General features: G+C 44.6%; 1 protein-coding gene across 18 annotated transcripts in view; it reads left to right on the forward strand.

Moving 5' to 3' along the window:
- The window catches only part of APBB2 (amyloid beta precursor protein binding family B member 2), a 363,766-nt gene that overhangs the window by 246,296 nt on the left and 95,843 nt on the right, over nucleotides 1-21,627 (forward strand). For 14 of the 18 annotated variants that reach the window (XM_036852187.1, XM_036852200.1, XM_036852201.1 and 11 more), the window contains 3 exons: nucleotides 7,127-7,189; nucleotides 7,575-7,660; nucleotides 7,755-7,815. In XM_036852187.1, the coding sequence (XP_036708082.1) occupies nucleotides 7,127-7,189; nucleotides 7,575-7,660; nucleotides 7,755-7,815 (210 nt within the window). The remainder of the gene's footprint in view (nucleotides 1-7,126; nucleotides 7,190-7,574; nucleotides 7,661-7,754; nucleotides 7,816-21,627) is intronic. The other 4 variants (XM_036852203.1, XM_036852204.1, XM_036852205.1 and 1 more) reach the window with 1 other exon arrangement.

Below are 21,627 nucleotides of genomic sequence, written 5' to 3' on the forward strand. Positions count from 1 at the left end.
GTGACCAGCAGCCACACTGGCTCTAGAACGCAGGGTTCCCGAATCCTCCTTGAATTCCAGGTCAGAGTTCTTCTCACTTGGCTTCCCTGGCTCCGAGATCTCAGCCTACCTGCTTTCTCTTGGTCCAGAGGTGAGGAACTCAGACTAACTTGGAGATACTGTTTCTGTTCAGTGAATCTCTTCTCCTCCGTAGGTGGAAGAAATGAAGTTCGTCTCAAAGCCCACCTCCTGAGGCCGAGGCATGGGTGGGGTGAAGCCCAAGGAGGGCATCCCGAGGTTTATGTGGCTCGGATTTTTACTTCTTTGATTAACATGGTAGACTTCCACTTTCATGTTTTCTGCGAAAAGTCTCAGGAAGAACGCGGCACAGGTGGGCTGCTGGCCCTGGGGATAATTACTGGGAAGCAGAGTCCTCTTCTCATCCCGGAGCCGCCTTCCGATGCCCACTGTTGCCTGCTCTGCCCCGGCCGTGCCTGCTTCCACCCCCTCCCGCTCACTGCCTAGCCCCCCTTCCCAGGCTCAGACTGTGTGTCCTGTGGCCGCCTGCCTCACTTGCTCTCCTGGAGTTCAGTGTTTCCATCACATCCCCACGGGTCAGCCTCCCGGCTGCTCTTCATGACTTTTTGTGGCTTTCAGGGTATTTTCATAAACGTCACTTCACTTGTCCCCTTCAGGACTCTTCACGCGGCAGAGATGACAGCTATTATGTTTCCCACTTAAGAGAAGAGGTAACCGAGGCTCCGCGAGTTGAGTAACCGGTAGGCAAGTGGTGTCAGGGTGGCAGGATGGTTCCGTTCCTCTCTTCTGTTGCCGTCGTGTTGGACAAAGCCTTATCCCTCCAAGAAACGTGTTGACAGATGTGTAGTTTTTTGAAGTTTCAGAGAGAGGCTCATTCCCAGCTCTTTATTTTTTTTTATTAATTCTATTTATTTATTTTTGGGTGCGTTGGGTCTTCATTGCCGCGCGGGCTTTTCTCTAGTTGCAGCGAGCGGGGGCTACTCTTCGTGGCGTTGCCCAGGCGTCCCATTGTGGTGGCTTCTCTTGTTGAGGAACAAGGGCTCTGGGCGCACAGGCTTCAGTAGTTGTGGCACGCGGGCTTCAGTAGTTGTGACTCGCGGGCTCTTGAGCGCAGGCCCAGTAGTTGTGGCGCACGGGCTTAGTTGCTCTGTGGCATGTGGGATCTTCCCGGACCAGGGATCGAACCCGTGTCCCCTGCACTGGCAGGCGGATTCTTAACCGCTGCGCCACCAGGGAAGTCCCCCAGCACTTTAAATAGACCAATGGGATAGATGTTCTTTGGATCAACATTTTGGTTGTTTGCTTCAATGTACATTTTTTCCCCTGGACATCAGGCCATCCACTAAGTCAAAGAACCAAGCAGATTTAAAAGGCAATACATTAAAATCCTAGGGGCAAAGGGATGAGCAGATAGGTAGAGAGGAGAGGAAGGGGAGAGGTGGGGGAAGACACAGACTGCTACGTTCCCAGGTCCGGCAGGTGCTGACACGGATATTAAAGTAGAAGCACTAAGGGTAATCGAGTGTTTAGGGCGCCAGCTTCATGCCTTGTCTCCTTACTCCTCATAAAACCCTATGCATCTGTACGACAGTTGTCATTACCTTTTTACATTTGACAACGCACACAGAGAGGTGAGGGAGCTTGCCCAGGATCACACACCTAATACCTAGTGGAGTCGAGCCTGAATGGAGGTCTGCTGGCCCCTGCCCCAGGTTTCACTATGTGTGTATCGGGGCTTGGAGAGCCTTGAGTGGCTTCATCTCACTCCAGGGGAGGGCGGTGACATATGCAGCACCTTCTAGAAAATGACTTCTCTTGATAACATTGTCTCAGGTGCTAATAACAGTTGAAGAGAAATGATTATATCTTTTTTTTTTTTTTTTTAATTTTTTATTTATTTATGGCTGTGTTGGGTCTTCGTTTCTGTGCGAGGGCTTTCTCTAGCTGCGGCAAGTGGGGGCCACTCCTCATCACAGTGTGCGGGCCTCTCACCATTGAGGCCTCTCTTGTTGCAGAGCACAGGCTCCAGACGTGCAGGCTCAGTAGTTGTGGCTCACGGGCCTAGTTGCTCCGCGGCATGTGGGATCTTCCCAGACCAGGGCTCGAACCCGTGTCCCCTGCATTGGCAGGCAGACTCTCAACCACTGCGCCACCAAGGAAGCCCCAATGATTATATCTTTGATGCCATTTCTTTGGTCCCTAAATAGAATCTATTTTGACTAATTTGGAAACATGAGAGAAAGCAAAATGTTAAGGGCGAGAAGAAGCTTGTAATATGTCGCGTTAGAAACGCATATTTTATACAGATTTTTCCTGAGCTGGCTTAAAAAAAAAGTAAGTGCCAAATCTGTTGACTCAGCTTCACAAAAGTTTAGGATGGAAGGCTTCCTTACAGTTTGAAAATTTTACATTTCACATTCCAAAGTTCACCAGGGAAGTGTTAGGCGCAGCGCATAATGTTCCCTCTGCATACGCCAGCAGTATTTTTGAAAGTTTATAAACTGGCCGGGAAGCATTTGCTGCTGAAATTTGGCCCAAAGATGATCTCCCCCCAGCCCATCAGTTTGTTCCAAGTTACTTAGATGTTGAACTTTAGAGAGAAGAGGGAGCTACGCAAAATATTGTAATGAATAACTGTTGGCCCATAAGCAAGTCTTACTTAGAATCTTTCCAGCAGGTGTTTCCAAGTTCTTTAAGGATGAGAGTATGGAGGAGCAAGTGGGTCTGAAGCAAGGGAAGGTCGAATTGTTTCTCAGGACCCGTGATCTCTTCTTGATCACAATTCACTCTGTTCTTGCTGCATTGCCTCTGGAGTCTGGGAGGGGCCTGAGCAGCTAACTCCCCAGGAGGGGCAAAACCCACGTATTGCATTAGAACCTACGGATTTTCACATACATTTTGAAATAAGACAACAACATAAAGGGGCCACTCTGTCATCATTTTACTGAACTTCTTGACCTGATCAAGTAATCATGACATTTTAGAGCTGGCAAGAACCTTTGAGAAGGGCCTAGTGAATGCTACGGCAGTATTTCTCAGCCTGTGAGCCAAGGACGACGGCCAGCATGTCCTCTGGGGCTTGTAGAACATGCTAAGTTTCCTTATTTTTACCCCAGGCCACTGAGCTAGACTCTCTAAGGGTAGGGCCTGAGAATCTGCCTTTATCATAAGCGTTCCAGGAAATTCTGAGTGAGTACAAGAGCTGGTCTTCTAGCGAATCTAGTCTCCCTGTTTTTATTTATATGTCACTTCCCCTTCAATTCTTTGGCTTCCTGCTAGCATCTCCTGGGAAGGATTGTTCTCACCCGTCTGCTTTGAAAGCCCTTTAACCTTTATTACATTGTGTCTCTTTGTAGTATTCTTACTTGAGGCATGTCCGCCTCCCTTTTGCGGGGTTGGGGGGGGGGGTTGGGACCTGCCCCCCTCATCTTGTGTCCTCGGCACCTGGCACAGTGCCTGGTACGTGGCAATGTTCATTAAATGTTTGCTGAATGAAAAAAAAAAATGTTTGCTGAATGAAGGAATAAACCGACTTTGTAGTGGAGGGAGCTCTTAGTTGACTTGCTGTAGCGGCAGAGCCAGCACTAGAGACCCAGGTCTCCTGATTCTCCTCTAGTTTCTAAATAGTGCTGCTGTTCACAGAGACTAATTTAATTGCACAAGCATTTGTCAGTTTGTCTTCTAGTTAGATTCTTTTTTTTAACTTCTCTGGATTTTATTTGCATGATAAACCATAACTGTTCTTTTGATAGTGTTGCATCCAGCAAAACACGGAAAGCAGTTTTAAAAGAAGGAAAAAATATACACACATATATGGATTCAGTGCTCATTAACATTGACTGGCCTATTCCTTGGAATTCCAGAATTCCAGGTACTCTGCCATTTATCATCAAGGCTACACATACCAAGGCTCAAGGCTTGACGAAAGAGGATTACGAAGCGTAATTCATAACCCTTTGTAGTCCCTAGGCTCTCAAACTTTTTATTCTTACAAATGCCTTAGTAGAGATAAGGACACTGCTACACTTACACGGGATAAGCCAGCCCGTGGGCTAAAGGCTCATGTTCTTGACCTCACTCTGTCCACACTCTGGTGGGAAGTCTTCTAAGATCCCAGAAGAAAAATATGGAAGAAGAAAACTCTCAGTAGTCAAGGTTATACAGTCAGATTGATTCCCTTAGTAGGTCATGAGGGTGCCACGCTGAAAGGTCATGAAGGGTCATGGCAGGTGCCGTGCTCCAGGCACTGGGTCAGTCCCCACTGTCTCTGAGGAGCTAGGGCTCCGGGGCTCTCGAGAACCTGAGTGTCATCACCATAATCAGGATAAGGGGTGCTGCAGGCTGGCCAAGGTCAAGACAAGCACCAGGAGGGTATGTCCCCAGCCATAACTCTGACACTACCATCTCTCAGCTGTGCAAGGCTTTAGCTGCATTGCCTGAGAGATGACCGATTGGAGGTTGTTAGCCATGGAAGATGGTCCCAGTTCTTCCTCTGCTATCCTTTACCTCTCTGTGTCTGTCTTCCCTGGGGCATGTTGCTCGCCTGCCTTTTCCTCTTTGATTGTCTTTCTCTTTGTCTCTTCTTTCATCTCTCACTCCCATCACCCAAACTGCAGACTTTCTGTACAACCCAAGCATCTGTGTTGGTGTCTTTTTTCTTTAAATTATTAGCTAAAATGTTGTATTCTCTCTTCTTAATTAAAAAAAAAAATAGATGAATAGAATATATCGTTCTTAACATTTAGGACAAATTGTTTTTGTCCTTCATTGCCCTTGACTTAAAAAATAAAAAGTCACTTAAATGGAGGAGAAAGTTTCTCATCTTCGATGTCAATGAAAATTTTAAACATCGGAAGGAAAAAAAGGTCTTTGGCCTGTTCATAGCATATAATGTTAGTTTCCATTTTTATTTGCTTGAGTTTTGTGCTAAAGGGTTTCTTTAGGAATACTTATGTTATTTTAAGGTTTTGCAAAATCACTGTATAGGGCCTTTGTTTATTTAAATCTGTAAAAGGTGATTGTTGGAAGTTTGCCAGCTGACTCATGTCTCCGTAGCATGAGGGCTAGATTCATGCAGTCTTAGAACTATAATCAACTTTTACTTTACAGGGACTCCTACATCCAAAGAGTAAATACATAAAAAAATTTAAACACACACGTATAGAGAAGTGTTTGATAAAATGCCAAAGCCTTTTCTGAATACTTGTTTTAAAAAATGCTCTTCTTTCACTCTTTGTAGTCCTAACACAGTGTCTTTTGGGTACAATTTCTGATATCAGATTCCCTTTGTCAGACACACATGCCTTTTTAAAAATGTCTTCACAAGAGCACAATTATCTTGAATCTTCCTAATTCACCATCTGATTACATTTTCAAAGTTCAACCTAAATGAAAACCAAATAATGCTCACGTGTAAATGATGATGACAATTTGGGACCAAATAGGCTTGTTTTCTTTTTTAAAAAGAAATTTTAGCTTAAAATTTTATTTTGTACTTGATATTTCAAGTCCTTATCGTGAGTGTTTATTAATCCCCCTATGATGGTAACTCTAAACATTTTTCGGTCACTGGCCCTTCTGAAAACAGAAAAGTTGGGGATAAAATGCACTTGCACAAAACCCCACATCCATTTCAGGGGGTTCATAGGTCGCCACAGCTGACAGGTTAAGATTTTCCTGTAATATTTTCTCCTCAGTAAAAACTGAACACTGCTTTTGGGGACGGAGTGAGGAAAGAGGTGAGGGGCTGGACAGCATTCCTGCTCTGTGCTCAGTAAAAGAGATTATTTTAAAAAAATAAATAAACACAGTGGTCCAAGTTCTGTTTTAGTTTGAAAAACTGCAGGTTGGGTGCCTGGTCCAGCAAAGAAAGCAACAATGACACCAACTGTGTAGAAGTGATAATGGATCCAAATTTGCAATGGCCATGCCTTCAGAGAGGCCTTCAGAGCCAAATAAATGCATTTTTCAACACCTGGGACATTTGATCTTCACTGCTTCTTGCTTCAAGTGGCTTTAAAAATTGTGTTGTGTGCAGAAGTTATGGGTCAGTACTACCGTCTCATTTTCAAAGAACTTTAGTTGTAAAGTTACTTAGTGGAAGAGTTTCTCTTATTGATTTATTATTCAAGAAAAGAGATTTTCCTGACAAGTGGAACAAGTTCATAAGGATGTGCCTGGGTGTCTTATTAGTATCATTTATTTCCCCAAATGTCACGTGAAAAATATTTGAATATTCAGTCAATATAGTAGAAAGAAAAAAAATGTTTCCATTGTTGTCCGAGGTGAATAAAGGAAGGAGTTGTTTAGATTTGAAGGTCTATAGTCAGAGGTTGCCCAGCGAGGCAAGGCTTTGCACTTTGTTCTGTAACTATGTTTAGAAAAGCATTTCGTGATCGAATATTAATTTGTGAAGAGGCTTGGGTGGCAAGGAAGTAGAGTTTTTTATGAACAAGAGGAATTTACATTAGATTGTCTAGAGCTATTTTTTATTAGATTAAATCTCAGCAAGATGAGGTCAGGCTGGGTTCTTTGCCCTCCATCATTGCCATTTTTTTCTTTTAAGTGAAAATAATTTGGCCCCCAGCTTTTTTATGCCCTTCGCCATGGACACTCCCATTTCCATCTAGCACATTGACAGACATCATCCCTAATTCCACCTCCACTTCAAGAAAACAGTTCTATTTGGTTAATAGGAGAGAAAAAGCTGCCTGTGAAATTAGGTACGCTGGGCATTTAATACTTTGATGCATAGTGTGTGCTTTTAAGACCACATTTAGAAAGTATCGATAACTTCACTGTCTGGTAATAACATTCAGACGTTTGTTTTGGTAAGTAATTAAAGCGCCCTCTCTTTCCTCCTGCCCTAGGCCTCAGGTGTTGATCTAGATCAAGGGAGAGCGAGCTCACATGCTGCCGTTAGAGTGAATTTGTTCCCTAACCCATCCTGTGAATATCAATGCTAACAACAGTGTCTTGTGTGTGTGTGTGTGTGTGTGTTTTCTTTTTTTTTTCCCTTTCCTTTTCTATCCTTTATTATTTTCTTTCTTTCTTTCTTTCTTTTTTTAAAATCAATGTGCTTTTTCCCTGTGAATAATTATATGTCTAGAAACAGCCATGGAGTGATTTTGCTGTTCTGAATGGGGGAAAGATTAATAGTGACATTTGGAAGGCAAGTATATTGTCAGATTTTAGCTCATTTAATATTTTGTCCTTTTTGCATGGCTGTGGCTGCATCTTCTTTGTGAATATCATGCATTCTGCAGGGACGGAGTGAGGGGGCTTCTGGCTAGGGCTGTGGGACTCACACGTGTCGCCTTTTTTGATGTCTCCCATTGTGAATGACTTGAGGCTGATTGCCCCAGGTTCCTGTTGTCTTGTGAGAAGCGGCACTTGGCACCAAACCGGCATTAGCAGCCCATGCATGCCTTTTTTCCGCCTAAGCTCACGTACACTCTCTGCCTCGTGCCGGGAGGACTTCTCTCCCCTTTGATATTTGAGGCCATGTAATGGGTCATTCCCCCTTTCTACATTAACAGGGATCTCTTTTCCTCCAGGATTTGCACGCAGCCACAGTCAACCCGGACCCCAGTTTAAAAGAGTTTGAAGGAGCAACACTGCGCTATGCGTCCTTGAAGCTCAGGTAGGGCGTTCAGGGCACCTGCCGTAACGTGTGGCTCTGTGCAGCTAGAGATTGCAGTAGAATTCTCAGCCCGATTCTCTGTTTTTCTTTCTAGAAATGCCCCACATGCTGATGACGATGATTCTTGTAGTATCAACAGTGACCCAGAAGCTAAGGTTTGTAAGAAAGTGCTTTCAGCGACCAGGTTAATATCCTTGCATCAAAATAATGACTTTGGATAATGGCCCAGTTTTTTTTTGTTTTTATTTTTTATTTTTTGGCTGTGTCGGGTCTTCGTTTCTGTGCGAGGGCTTTCTCTAGTTGCGGCGAGCGGGGGCCACTCTTCATCGCGGTGCGCGGGCCTCTCGCTGTTGCGGCCTCTCTTGTTGCAGAGCACAGGCTCCAGACGCGCAGGCTCAGTAGTTGTGGCTCACGGGCCCAGTTGCTCCGCGGCATGTGGGATCTTCCCAGACCAGGGCCCGAACCCGTGTCCCCCGCACTGGCAGGCAGATTCTCAACCACTGCGCCACCAGGGAAGCCCAATGGCCCAGTTTTTTACAAACCATCAACCCAGAGCCACTTAGTAAGGAATTATTCCTCAGTCCTCTCTCTTTCCTAATCTCCCCAACAACTAAAGTAAATCCCTCGTCCAAGTTAGGTTTGGGGAGGATTTCTGTAATCATCACGACTCTGCTTGTATCTCACTACATCAGTTCTTTGTGCGTCGCAATAAGTTAAAATTATCGTTCGAACAGGTGGGCTTCAGAAGCCTTTGAAGATAAGCCAGGCTGTGCCTTGCAGTGCCACGGGAGGGGCGGTTGAACAGGTGCCACAGACCCCTCACGCCCACCTCCTCCAGGGCAGCCTCACACCTGTGCAAAGCGAAAGCTCCTCCTCGTCCCCGTCCTAAACACAGGCCTGTTTCATGGTGGAAAGTGAGAGTGAACTTTCACTCTGGACTTCTGGTGGGGAACCGGCAGGGCCAGCTGATGGGTATGTGACCAGTACAGTTGCACAGGGCCCTGCGCTGAGAATCAGGGCCCCGTGTTTTTCTGTGCAGTTGCTCTCTTGATGTTCTTCATACTTTTATCTTTGACCCTGTGCTCTGTAGATGAAGTGCAGTGGGGCAACGGAGTGTGCTCCGGGGGGTTGGAGCCTTGGCTTATGCACAGTCCTGCCACCTCCCTACCTCCCCAGTGTTTCTCAGCTGCCCGTTCCCCTGCTCCTTGGCACCTCAGGCCCTGACACCCTCCCCATCCCTGCCCCCACCCAGCAATTACTGTTGCCTTCCATCCCTGTAGGGGGCTAGGTGTGAGCCTGGGGAGAGTTGATGCCAGGTACACAAACTCCATGGTGTCCCAGGAGGGAACAAAGTAGTGTCCTGCCCAGCTCAGGCGGACAGCACAGCAGTGTGTTTGGCAGGTGACTCAGTGAGCCCCCGCCCACTCCCTGTCCACGTACTTAGCGTGTCCCGGCACAGGTGTTGCAAACAGAGGGTCACCCATTTGCTGTGGGCTGGGGTGGTGAGTCCACGGGAAAGGGGGATTCTTGGCTCAGTTTCCCCACCCCTGGCCAGGACGTGGTGCATCGGCCAAGCAGCTGATGGTCTGTAGGGGTGGGCAGCCTGTGATGGTCTGCACTCACCCTGTAAGTATCCCCATGCCCGAGAGAGCGTGACGTTAAATAACAAGCAAAAAACCCCGTTAGGAGTTGAGAGAGAGAATGCAGAAGAAAGGATAAAGCTTCATGTCTTAATACTTTTTACAGCTTTCTCCCCCCTGCTTTTTGAACATGGGGCCATGTGTTTTCATTTTACATATTTCATTTTCATTTGCAAATTATGTAGCTGGACCTAGATATTTTTCTGAATCCCAAAGTAGATCTGTGTCTGTGAATAAAACAGCAGATAGGTTCCTGTAGCAGTAGTTAAGTGGGGAACACCGTGCAGGTTCAAAACCTTGGCTCCCTGGCCAGAAGCTGCCACATTGCCATTGGTTCTGTAAGAATCCCAGGGCTCCTCCGTTGCTCCTAGTTTGCTCAGCTTCATTCTAAGCACAGCCTGATCAGGTTAAGGCTGCTCCAGAGCCAGCGGTGTTCTGAACAAGTTCTTGGTTGGCCGCTGACACCCTGGCCTTTAAAGATAAATCTTACGGCAAGGAAGGGAAGGGACGCAGTAAAACAGGAAGGCAGGCTGTGAATAATTTGCTTTGCTACCAAGTGTTTTATAAGGGCTATCAGCAAAGACTGGAGGAGGAAGGGTGAGCAGCAGCAATATTTTTCTCCACCCGGAAGGGCTGGACCAGTGATGTCTGTAAGGCTGAGTGTGAAATTGACAAGAGTGGGCCGGAAGGATGATGCATGGAACGGAGATTGAATGGGTGGCAGGAATAGGAGGTAATTGAGCTGTTACCTAAAAGGGTGCTTTCTCTTTTTCCCTCTCAGTTGTATTGCTTACTGAATTCTTGATCTACCACTGTTCTGTTCCCAACGTGTCTATTCTAGCACCTATTAGGAATTTGTTTATGTTAATAAGGAGGCTGAGCTTTCTTAGAAGTAACTAAAGTTGTACTTAGTTCTAAACAAAAAAGCATGTGTATTGTATTATTTATTTTATATCCTTCTTTGTTCTATAAAAGATCTGAGGAGACTTAGAAAGCACTTACAAGCCACAGAAAACATAAGGGAAGAATCAGTGCATCTGTCTGTACTGGGACAGTAGATGGAGTTAGGACAGATCAGACTGGGGAGAAGGAAAAAGCATAGGACTTTTTTTTCAGAGCATAGGACTTGGCATAGTTAAGAAAATGGACCTTTGGGTCCATTTTTGTACCTCCAGGTGATTATTTATACTGAGGACTCTTACGGTAAACGGCATGAATTCCTGTAAGGGCATCTCAGAATCTTGAAAAAACCTCTGCCAACTACACGTGCTTCTAACTGCCCCCATCCCACCCTAGATTCTGAAGGTGCCCCGTGCTATAGAAAGTCACTGTCACTCTTGAGGACCCTGAGTCTGTCGGGAGGGGAAAAGGGTGTCAGAACCCTGCTTTCTATGAATCCCACTGTGCATGAGGTAAAAGCATCTCAGTTCCTTATGGAATATAATGGTTTTTCTAGTGCTCTGTTATAAAATAATTGTAATAATGAATATTTATTGAGTGCTAACATTTTGCCCGGCTTAGTCCTAAAGACTTCATTGCTGTTGACTCTTTTATTCTCACGGAAATTCAAGGGGCTGACTGTCATTATTGCAGATGAGGAAAATGAGGCATAGAAAGTTGAACAGCTAGTTCAATAGTAGAGTCAGGATTTGCATCCAGGCCATTTGGCTCCAGAGCCCATGCTCACTAGACTGTCCAAAAAAAAGTCTCACCTGGAGCTTCATTTAGGGGCCACCATCAATTAATGTGATCCGTGCCCTCAACAATACTCCAGGTTTATGTAAAGACACATAGAAATTTGGATTTTGCTCATTGGAAGCAAAGGACAAACCCATTTCAAGTAAATTGGTGGAGGATTTTGACAGCGTGGACCAGCTTTCCGGTCTGACTTGAGGCAGAGATGAACCCTAGACTCTAGAAGTGGAATGGATGGGCCGCAGGTTTTTTCAGACCATCCCTTAGTGGTGTAAGTTCAACCAGGCTTATGATAAACGCTGGGCCAGAACAGGAGGAAGCGGGGGCTGGAGTGGAGCTCATCTGTGTGTCTGGCGATTGGCCAAGCTGCCCACTTTAGATACCCCACACAGATGGCGTCCCTTTGGGGAAATTGAGTCTTGCTGTGCTTCTCTGGAGGCAAGTCTCTCCACCTCCTGATGGAAGCGGGCCAAGGGAAACCCTGCAGGGAAGGCTAAGGTGATCCTTCAGTGCTGTTTCTAACAGCACTAAACGAAATTATTTTTTACAAATTTGGAACAAGTCCATTGGTTTAGAGCTGACTTTGATGAGGCCACCTTGGAGGTATTCCCCATCGCCACCACCCTCTGGCTTCTCCCATCTGCCCCCTTAGTCACTCCTCTCCTGTTTAATGCTGCCTGGGGCACCTAAGCAGGCAGAAGTGGCAAGATCTAGGTTCCCAGATGTTCAAGCTTTCGATAGATCTGAAGATATCTAAAGGGTATCTTTAGTTAACCCTTTCCATTCTTTCAGTTTTCCAAGGACTCAGGAACTGAGTGCCCCGCAAAGAAGCAGAGGGTATCCTTTCTTTAGGAAACAAAAATATTTAATTTCATGTATGATGGAATTCTAAATATAGTCCCCGAGGAATGATTACTAAAAAGATTATTATAGAAAATGTCTTCCTTACTCCCTCAGTGAAACTTAGATGCTGGAAAAATAAAAGTCATTTTTAGACTATCAGGATATGAATCCTTCAGAATTCTCCCCAGCCACTCTGAGTCAGAGCATCTTGATAATCAGTTGTTCAGTGAAACATCTAAGTAGCAACATAAATGAACTCTTCCCCCTATGCCACCCCACCCCTGCAAAAGCAAAGTATTTTTATAACTCTGACAGTGTTTTATGAGCCTACCTAACTTTATATACAGTAAATATATTTTTAGTTGATTGCAGTATGTGCATGAGTTTGTATATAATTCTGAGCTCTTTAACTTTTATTTTAAAATAATTATAGATTTATAGAAAAGTCACAAAGATATTGAGTTCCCATATACCCTTCACCTATGTTCCCCTAATAGTAACATCTTCATAATCACGGACAATTATCCAAACTAAGAAATTAATATTGATACCGTATTATTAACTAAAATAGGCTTTATTCATTCACATTTTCTCATTTTTTCCACTAATATCCTTTTTAGGACCTAATCTAGGATACTACATTGCATGTACTGAGCTCTTTAAAAATTACTTCACGTATTCCTTTCCATAATTCTCAGATTTATCATTCTTAATTCCATTATAATATTCCATTTAATTAATAGCACCATAATCTGTCTAGGCACCCAGTGGCCATAGGAACAATTTCCAGTGCTACAGGGCAGAGTTACAACTTCATAAAAATAGGTGGCTTTTTTTCTTTTAAATCATTGCTTTGGTACAGGTTGCTGAAACCGGTATTACCGGGTCAAAGGCTATCAACTTATGGCTTCTGTCACTTATTGCAAAACTGCTTTTCAGAAAAGGCTACGGCAGCGTATAATTCCATCTGTAATACCCTAGAAGACACCTTTGTCCACTGCCCATTATTCTTTAGGCTTTGTCATTTTTACTTATTTACCTTATTTTATTGCATGTGAGCTACTACCTCCTACTTTAAAATTCCCCCCTCTTAAATTATCATCAACATAGGACATTTGTTTTGGTAGTTACAAAACCCTATGTTTATTATGAAACTCCGTGTTTCTGTCCTTTCTTGGCTGTCTTTTGCCCTTATTTTTCTTTTTTTTCTAATAAATTTATTTTATTATTTTTGGCTGCATTGGGTCTTTGTTGCTGCGTGTGGGCTTTCTCTAGTTGTGGCGAGCAGGGGCTACTCTTCGTTGCCGTGCACAGGCTTCTCATTGCAGTGGCATCTCTTGTTGCGGAGCACGGGCTCTAGGCACACGGGCTTCAGTAGTTGTAGCACGTGGGCTCAGTAGTTGTGGCTTGCGGGCTCTAGAGCACAGGCTCAGTAGTTGTGGCGCGTGGGCTTAGTTGCTCCATGGCACCTGGGATCTTCCTGGACCAGGGCACAAACCTGTGTCCCCTGCATTGGCAGGTGGATTCTTAACCACTGCGCCACCAGGGAAGCCCTGTCCTTATTTTTCTATGCATTTTTTAAATAAAAATTTTATTTTGGAATAATTTTGGATTTACAGAAAAGTGACAAAGATAGTACAGAGAGTTCCTGTATACCCATCACCCAACTTCCCCCAAGGTCCTATCTTACATAACCATAGTACACTTGTGAAAACTAAAAAAATGAAGAGGGATACAAAACTATTGCCTAAACACTTTATTCTGATTTTACCAGTCGTTCTTCTAGGTCCTTTTTCAGTTCCAGGATCTAGCTCAGGACAGTACGTGGTGTTTAGTCCCTCTGCATTTTTAAATTCAAAACTTTGTTATTGTAATCTTGAAGATTTTTTCTAATTATTTTTTTTCTCTCTCTGTCTATTTTGCGTCACTGCTCCATGTGAAATGTTTTTAAATGTCTGCGTGTACAAGCTTTTTGTAGATAGTTGCCTCTTGTGCCTCATTTGTCAAGAAGGCAATTTCTAGTCATGTCTGGGCGGCCAGGTAGCTTGCACTTCTGAATCCCCACAATTCTGCACTCTGCCCCCTGGGCTCATCCTACTACCTTAGAACCCTAATTTAGCCCTTTAAAACGTTCCTTTTCTCATGGCATGTGGCTTATTGCTGGCCAAATGCTTGACTAGAATGATTAACCCTAAAATAAAAGCCAGTTATAATTAAATTGTAGAAAACTGAATGCTTTGAAAAATATGTACGAATTCCTTAGAGTGCTTTCCTCTCCTTTGTGTTCGCTATGCTCAGACTTCTGTAAAGGAAGTGTTCTGCCATCTTGTGGACAGTATTAAAATTACGTCCCTAAAGAAATCAGCATTTCATGTGAAATCATTGAATTGCTTAAAGCTAGAAGTGACATTGAAGATGATCGAATGGTCCTCCTTTACAGGTGAAAAAGTGAATCCCAGAAAATTTGTGTGCATAACTTTCCTAGGGTCCCACAATTAGTGGTGGAGATGGCATTCAAAGGTGGGTCTCCTGGGCCTCTGACCAGGCGTCAGCGTGTATAACAAATCATTTTCAGGATATTTGTGAGGAGAAGTAATTAGAACTGCTTTCAGAACACTGTTCTTCGGAATCCACAACAAGGGAACTGGGTAAGGAAGATTATTCTTTCCCAAGCATTAAATTCTCTGGGTTTCAGCTTCCTTGGCTGTAAGATGATGTGTTATCATCTCAGAAGTCACTTCTGGTTCTGAGAAATTTTCAGATCTGAAGTGAAGTGAGCAGTCTTGATCTATGGCGTCTGGAGATGAAATAGGTCAGTCTGGTCTATCTCCAGATCTGGAGAAGGAAAGAAAGAGTAGTTTGAGCCCAGGGCTGGAGAGGGGGAGCTGGCTCCCTTTTCTGAACACACGCTCTGCCTGCGCCCTGGACTATGCTAGGCACCTACGTGCAATTTTCCTGCAAACGCAAGGCACCGTGGTTGTTGCCCCCATATTACAGATAAGAAACTGGTGCTTTGAACAGGTTAAATAATTCATTTTATCACACAGCCAGTAACTGGTGGAGCTGGGACTCAAACCTAGTTGCATTTGACTCCAAGGTCTAAGGGAGCGTTGTGCCCACCCACTCCCAGGGATCGTTTTCCTAAGCTTTATGGTCACTGGCTGCCTGGGTGTCTGAGGTGGAAGTAGCAGGGATGTCAGAGGTAGGCAGGGTTGGGGGGGGACTGGAGAGTCATTGCTTGAGGAAAGACTTCCCCTTCCTTTCCAGCGGCTCCCAGATGGTCCAGTCCTTGGCAGTGCCTTCAAACTTGCCTGCCCATATTGACAGATTCAGGTTCAGTTGTTCTGGGGCCGGACAAGGTACTGCAATTCTGCCAAGCTCTCGGGTGCTGCTTATGCTGCCAGTCTGTACACAACACGTCAAGCAGCAACAGTAAAGAGTTTGAAATCAGATAAATAAGGTGTCATTTCTGTGCATCCTCTACAGTCTTCCTACACAGTACCTCCCAGTTCTGTCACGGCCACTTGCAGCCAGTTCCCAGCTGCTCGGGCATGTCTTTCCCAGGCACTGGTTTTCGTGAAAGCTTTGCTTGTCTCTGTCCTCTTTTGTTATAACCTGCCCCAGATGGAGAGAAAAGAGAAAGAGGTGATACACATCAGTTGGTCAGTAGGTTTGATAGAGGAACGTCCTGAAGTGAACGGCGAATGAACATGAGATTCTAATATTCATCTGTAAGCTTTATTTATCTGTGCCCTCCCTTGGTTCCTATTCGCATAGATTTTCCTGAAGTAATCATATTAGTGGCTACTGACTAGATTAGCACTAATAGATAAACAGGAAGGGGTAGGGAGTATCTTTTCTCATTCAGATTTATTTCTGGTCTATGTAGCAAATTCGTTATCATTACTTAGCATTTGTATGGGATTTTTATGTTTGCATGTAGTTCTTAGAATTGATTTTTGTTCATGTGGCACGGGTTTTTTTCTTTCAGAAATCCTGATCTGTATGAGAAGTTTGGGTTTGATTTCTGTTGTTGATTCATTAATTGAGTCAAAAACATTTATTGAATGCTTAATGTTAAAGAAAAGCTGTGTGTTACAGTGGCTAAGAGCATGGACTCTGGGCCCCGACTGCCTTGGTTCAAAGCCAGCCTCTGCTACTTACTTAGCTGGGTGACCTTGGGCAAGTTACTTAGCCTCTCTGTACCTCAGTTTCCTCATCTAGAGAGTGGGCATAATAATAGTACCTACCCCACAAGGCTATTAGTAAACATTAAGTGAATTGATATAAACATAAGATCTATGTCAAGTGCTTAGAACCATCTCTATCATACTTTGTGCATTAGACGTTATGACTCTTCTCTTACAAGGAGGAACGGATATGTCCCCTGCCTTCACGGGGCAGACAACAAACAGGGAAATTCAATGCATTGTGCTAAGTGCTGAGCTATCATGTCATGGGTGCTGAGCTGGGGACATCTATCCTGGCTGGGAGTAAGGGGTGGCATATTGTTTTCCAGAAGGAGATGATGCCTAAACTAATGCGTGTACTTGCATTGCAACCGGATTTAGTGATTTTCTCTCAAAATGTAAATGTAAGTGCTCAAGATTAAAAAATAATTTTACATGTAATTTTGTGTTCATTTTCAGCAAATGCTTTTAGGAACAGATCTATTAAGATGAGGCCCACCCATATTTGTCCAATACTGCAGATAACATTGTTTCTGTCATCTGTTAATGTGTACACATGTTACAAACTATGCCCAAACTTGGTAGCTTAAAACAACCATTTATTTTGCTCCTGAAATAAATTTTGTGGGTTCAGGAATTTGGGAAGGGCTCAGTGGCACAGTTCCTCTCTGATCCACATGGGGGCATCTGGGGGCAGGTGGGGCTGGAGAATCCACTTCCAAGACGGCTTCTTCACTCACGTGCCTGGTGGCTCAGTGTTCCTTGGCCACTGCCTCTCTTCATGTGGCATCTCATCCTCCAGGGCCTCTCCATGTGGCTTGGAGTTCTCACAGTGGTGGTCTCTGGGTAGGCAGGTGTACTTCTCACATGGTGTCTGGCTTCCAAGAAGCAGGAAGCTTCCTGAAGCCACCAGGTGAGACAAGGCTGTTTCAGGAGATGGCACCCCATCACTTCCACCCTGTTCTGTTGATCAGAGCAGTCGCAGCCCAGACCCAAGGGTGGAGACACGGACTCTCCCTCTTGAGGGAGAGTGTCAAGGTCATACTGCAGAGAGCATGTAGGATAGCGGGGGAGAGGGTGCTTTATTCCTGCCATCTTTGGGACATACAGTCTGTGACAGATGTTATTCTCGCATTTTAGTTATTCAGCGAAAACGCCCTTAGCGAGGGGCATAACTGTCAACACAGTTGAATCAAGAAACCGAGGCACAGAGCCAATGACGAACATACCAAGTCCTGGCAGAATGAGATTTCATCCTCTCACGAACGGCTTTCAGGTTGACATTCACAAAGAGAAAATAAGGACCATCTCATTCAAGCCTCAGGAGAGGTGGAAGGAGCACAGAGCGGCAGAGTTACCTGCCCGAGAGTGTATAGCTGGTCTGGGAAGAGCAAGACTCGAGCCAGGCTCCTGAGCCTGGTCCAGCGTGCTTTTCCACCGAGCAGGGCGACACTCACTGCCTCTTGGACACTGAGCCATTGGCCTTCGATACCTCATTTTGTCTCCGGGCCCAGAGGCCAGCTTTTGTGTTTCTAAAACTGTTTTCCTCTGTTTATTTGCCAACATGACCACGCATAATGCCGTGTTTCTGGCAGAGCCACGGCTCCCTTTCCCTTATTAACTTCTGGTCACTACGCTTGCCTGAATGAGCAGTTGCGGAATTGGCAGCCATGCGAGCCCCCGGGTTTTGAAAGGCACTGTTGAAACGAGCTGCATTGTTATCCAACTGCTGGCAGCTGCTCCCTGTGGTGGGCAGATGCCTGGATGGCTAATGAAGGAGAGGCAGACTTCCTTCTTCCCTTGAAGGAAGGAAGCAGGAAACAGGTGAGGTGATGGGCGGCCCCCAGCAGCAGTGGTAGTGGAGGTGGGCATCCTGAGAGCGCAGGGGCAGCAGATGTGTCGACCTGACCCCGTGAGATCCCGGCAGAGAATCCTGGGCCGTGGGTGTTCTCAGAGCTGAGCAGCCTCAGGTAGAAGCAGCAGCAGTGGTACCTTCATCGAGCAGGGCTGGGTCCTCTAGGAAGAGCCAGTTGGTCGAGCCCTGGGGGGTCCCGAGGCTGGCATTCCGAGGCTGCCCAGAAACTTGACAACACGTACCAGGCGTCCTCTTCTCGGGGCTGTTGCCTGAGAACGTAATGCCGGTGCCAGTACTGAGGTTGTACTGTGAACGTTTCTTATTTATTTGCAGTTAATGACATTGATAGAGAAATGATGGCTCCTCCTACAGGACTATTGGAATAATTCAGACACTGAGCCATTTTCGCGAGGCCACGCTGTCCCCTCACCCCTGTGCCTCCTATTTAAAATCTCATTGAAGTGTGAAGCCACAACGATCAGAGCCTGAGTTCCTCGTCTGTTCCAGGCTCTGGTGCTTCTAAGGAAATGATTTTAATAGTCAGGTTTGCATATTTTCAGTCTCTAAATTGACATGAAGTGTGACAGCTCTCAACAGTTGTCTGTAACCAAGCCATCCATCCACTCATTCTACATATATTTATTCAACAACAATGGCATGCAAGGTGAGATAATCAATCAGACCCAGGAGAGGAGCAGAAGAAAGTAATACAGCAGAGAAAATGGTAATCCCATTTAAGAATGGCAGTTACAGTGTTACTGGACTTGAGAAAGAGACAGTTTGCATCTGTATGTGGAATTTCAGTTGCTTCCTGTTGAAGGAGACGTTTGAGATCCGTTCACTGAGCATAATCCATAAATAATTTAAATTGACAACCTAAGTGTTCATTAGCAGATGGATGGATAAAGGAGATGTAGTGTGTATGTGCAGTGGAATATTATTCAGCCACAAGAAAGAAAGCTTGCCATTTGTGACAAGCTTTGGACACGAATAGACCTTGAGGGTGTTATACTAAGTGAGATAAGTCAGACAGAGAAAGACAAATACTGTATGATGTCTCTTATATGTGGAATCTAAAGAAGCCGAACTCTTAGAAACAGAGTAGAAGGTTACCAGGGGCCGGGAACAGGGGAACTGCGGAGATGTTGTTTAAGGGTACACACGTACAACTAGTAGATAAATAAGTCCTGGGGATTCAATGCACAGTGTAGTGATTATAGTCAACAATACTGTATTGGAAACTTCAAAGTTGCTAAGAGACTAGATCTTGATTGTTCCCACCACAGAAAAGAAATGATAAAAATGAGACATGATAGAGGTGTTAACGAATGCCATGGTGGTGGTCTTACTGAAATATATAAATGTATCAAACTAGCACGTTGTACACCTTAAACTTACACAAATGTTATATTTCAATTATATCTCAGTTTTTAAAAATTAATTTAGAAATAACTCAATTGACCTTAAAAGATCCTCAAACTAAAAATCACTTCATTAAGACTGTGCTTAGCTGATGAACCAGCACATTCTTAACCCACATCTCCAGCCGGACAACACTGCAGTTCACCTCCTGTGGGCACAGAGCAGAAATGTGGCCCTTTGGATTCCCTTACAGTCTCTCGTTCTCTCAGCAGACCTGCTGCTCAGGAAGGGGACACAGGTCCCCACCCAGCGCCCACTTTTCTGCTCCAGCCACATTTCCAGTGGTAGGTTTGACCAGCAAGTGACCCCTGTCTCTACTGAAGGTGGAACGTTGGCCCATGTAAATGACACATGGACCCTAGAAACAAGAATATATGATTTCTCAAAAAGCCCTTCTCCTGAGAGCCGTGATTTTTTTTCAGAGCTGTGAGTTCAGATGAGATCTATAGCAACCTATTTTATAGAAAATGTCAGTTTTCCCTCTTCACCTAATGCTATAGGCCAGTGTCACTTAGCAAATAAAATACTATATGAAGTTCTTCTCTCCTTCTTCAGATATTCTAATACATGTCTGCCCGTTTTGGTTGAGATCTAGAAACAATAAAATGAATGGGTATCCAACGTAGACCTTCATCATTTGGCAACAGTAGAGGGTTGGGCAGAGAAGGAAACTAACGTTGCTTTGATTCCAACCATGTGCTGGGCACCCTACTGGGTGCTTTACTTGCAGCGGGCCATCTGATTCTCAGAACAACCCTGCAGGGGGGCGGGTGATGTTGTTATTCCCACTTTACAGATGAGGAAATTGAGATTCAGAGAACCCAAGTCACTTTCTTAAAATCACAAATCAATTGTATGGATGAACTGAAATTTGAGCCTGAGTGAAGCAGACTCTAAAGCCGTGTTCTGATAATAAAATACGGTGATGATTGCTGATGTTCATTGAGCATTTAGTATGTTTTGGGGCACATATATACCAAGGTGGTTTGGGGCCGTTACCGGTAAGCTCAGTTTCTGTCTTTCAGGCTCATCTAGCACCTCTGTAAAAGGCAATAGCAAACGCTCCCATGTGACTTCCACTGTCCTGCTTTCCCACAAACCCCAGGAGCTATGTTCTTTGATTTCTCCTATTTTTAGTTGAAGCTGAGGCACAGAATCTTACGTGACCTGCCCACGGTTTCAGAGCTGATAAATGGCAGAGCTGAGATGTGAACCCAGGCAGTCTGGCTTCAGAGACCAAGCTTTTAATCTCTGGGCTGTCCTTCCTCTTGTGTAGGTGGGCCTTCCCATGGTCTTGCAAGCATGCCTTTGGTTTGGTTCTCTGATTCCCTGTGTGATTGTTATGTGGGAGTTCTATACCATGAGCACAAGCTCACCTGAAGATACGCAACTGTGTTAAACATTGAGAGGAAAAATAAAATATGTTTTTATGTGTGTGCTTTGCTTTTGTGTGTATGTGTGTGTCTTTTAGTGGATTACCCAAGCACTTGACTCCCGGTGAATGACAAAAGAGGAAAAAACAGCTAGAGTCTTTGTCCCTAATGCAGGGCCATGTTCCAAGGGGAAAGGGTATGAAGTAGGAGCTGGAATCCTTGGGTTCTGGGCCCAGTGCTGTCGGAGATGAGCTGTGTGACTTTGTTAACCTCTCTGAACATCACTTTTCTAATCTGTAAAATGGGATGGTACTAATGCATAGTCTGGGAAACTCATAGTATTACTGTGAAGACCAAGTAAGATGTTATACAATAGCAATGTTTTGCTGTACAGCACTAGCTAAATAAACATGATGTATGGTTTTGGTCTTCCAAAAGTTTCTTTAAAAATTCGGATGTAATGGTTCCCAGCAGCCCCGTCAGTCGTGGTGATTTACCTGTTTTTGCTGCCGTGTAGGTCCCGTCAGCTGGAGGCTGTGTGGGACTGAGCCCCGTCCCAAGTATGCCATCTTTAAGGCCACCCTCCCTCTCTCTCTAATCCATTTAGTTTGGGAATCATTTTGGCGATCACAGTATTACAATGTGTCATAGCTTAAGTGAAGCAGCATTACTTTCTTTTTTCCAGACCTTAGAAAAAAATTAAAATAGGAAATGTCTCGTAACACACTGGTTATTAATGAAAATGCAGATAGTACCAGCTTATATAAGTTATATGAGGAGTTTTAATCTAATTTTTGGAACGGAGGCAGTGATGATAGGAATAAAGAATTTCCTTTGTGTCAGTGGGATTGAGTGTTTCGTGCCTCATCTCATAGACAAAACAAACCTTGAAACAGGTTTTTGACTCGTTGCAGTTTGTGCGTGCTTGTGTGTGTGTGTGTATGATTTC

The sequence above is a fragment of the Balaenoptera musculus genome, chromosome 5 (genome assembly GCF_009873245.2).
Source record: "Balaenoptera musculus isolate JJ_BM4_2016_0621 chromosome 5, mBalMus1.pri.v3, whole genome shotgun sequence".
NCBI lineage: Eukaryota > Metazoa > Chordata > Mammalia > Artiodactyla > Balaenopteridae > Balaenoptera > Balaenoptera musculus.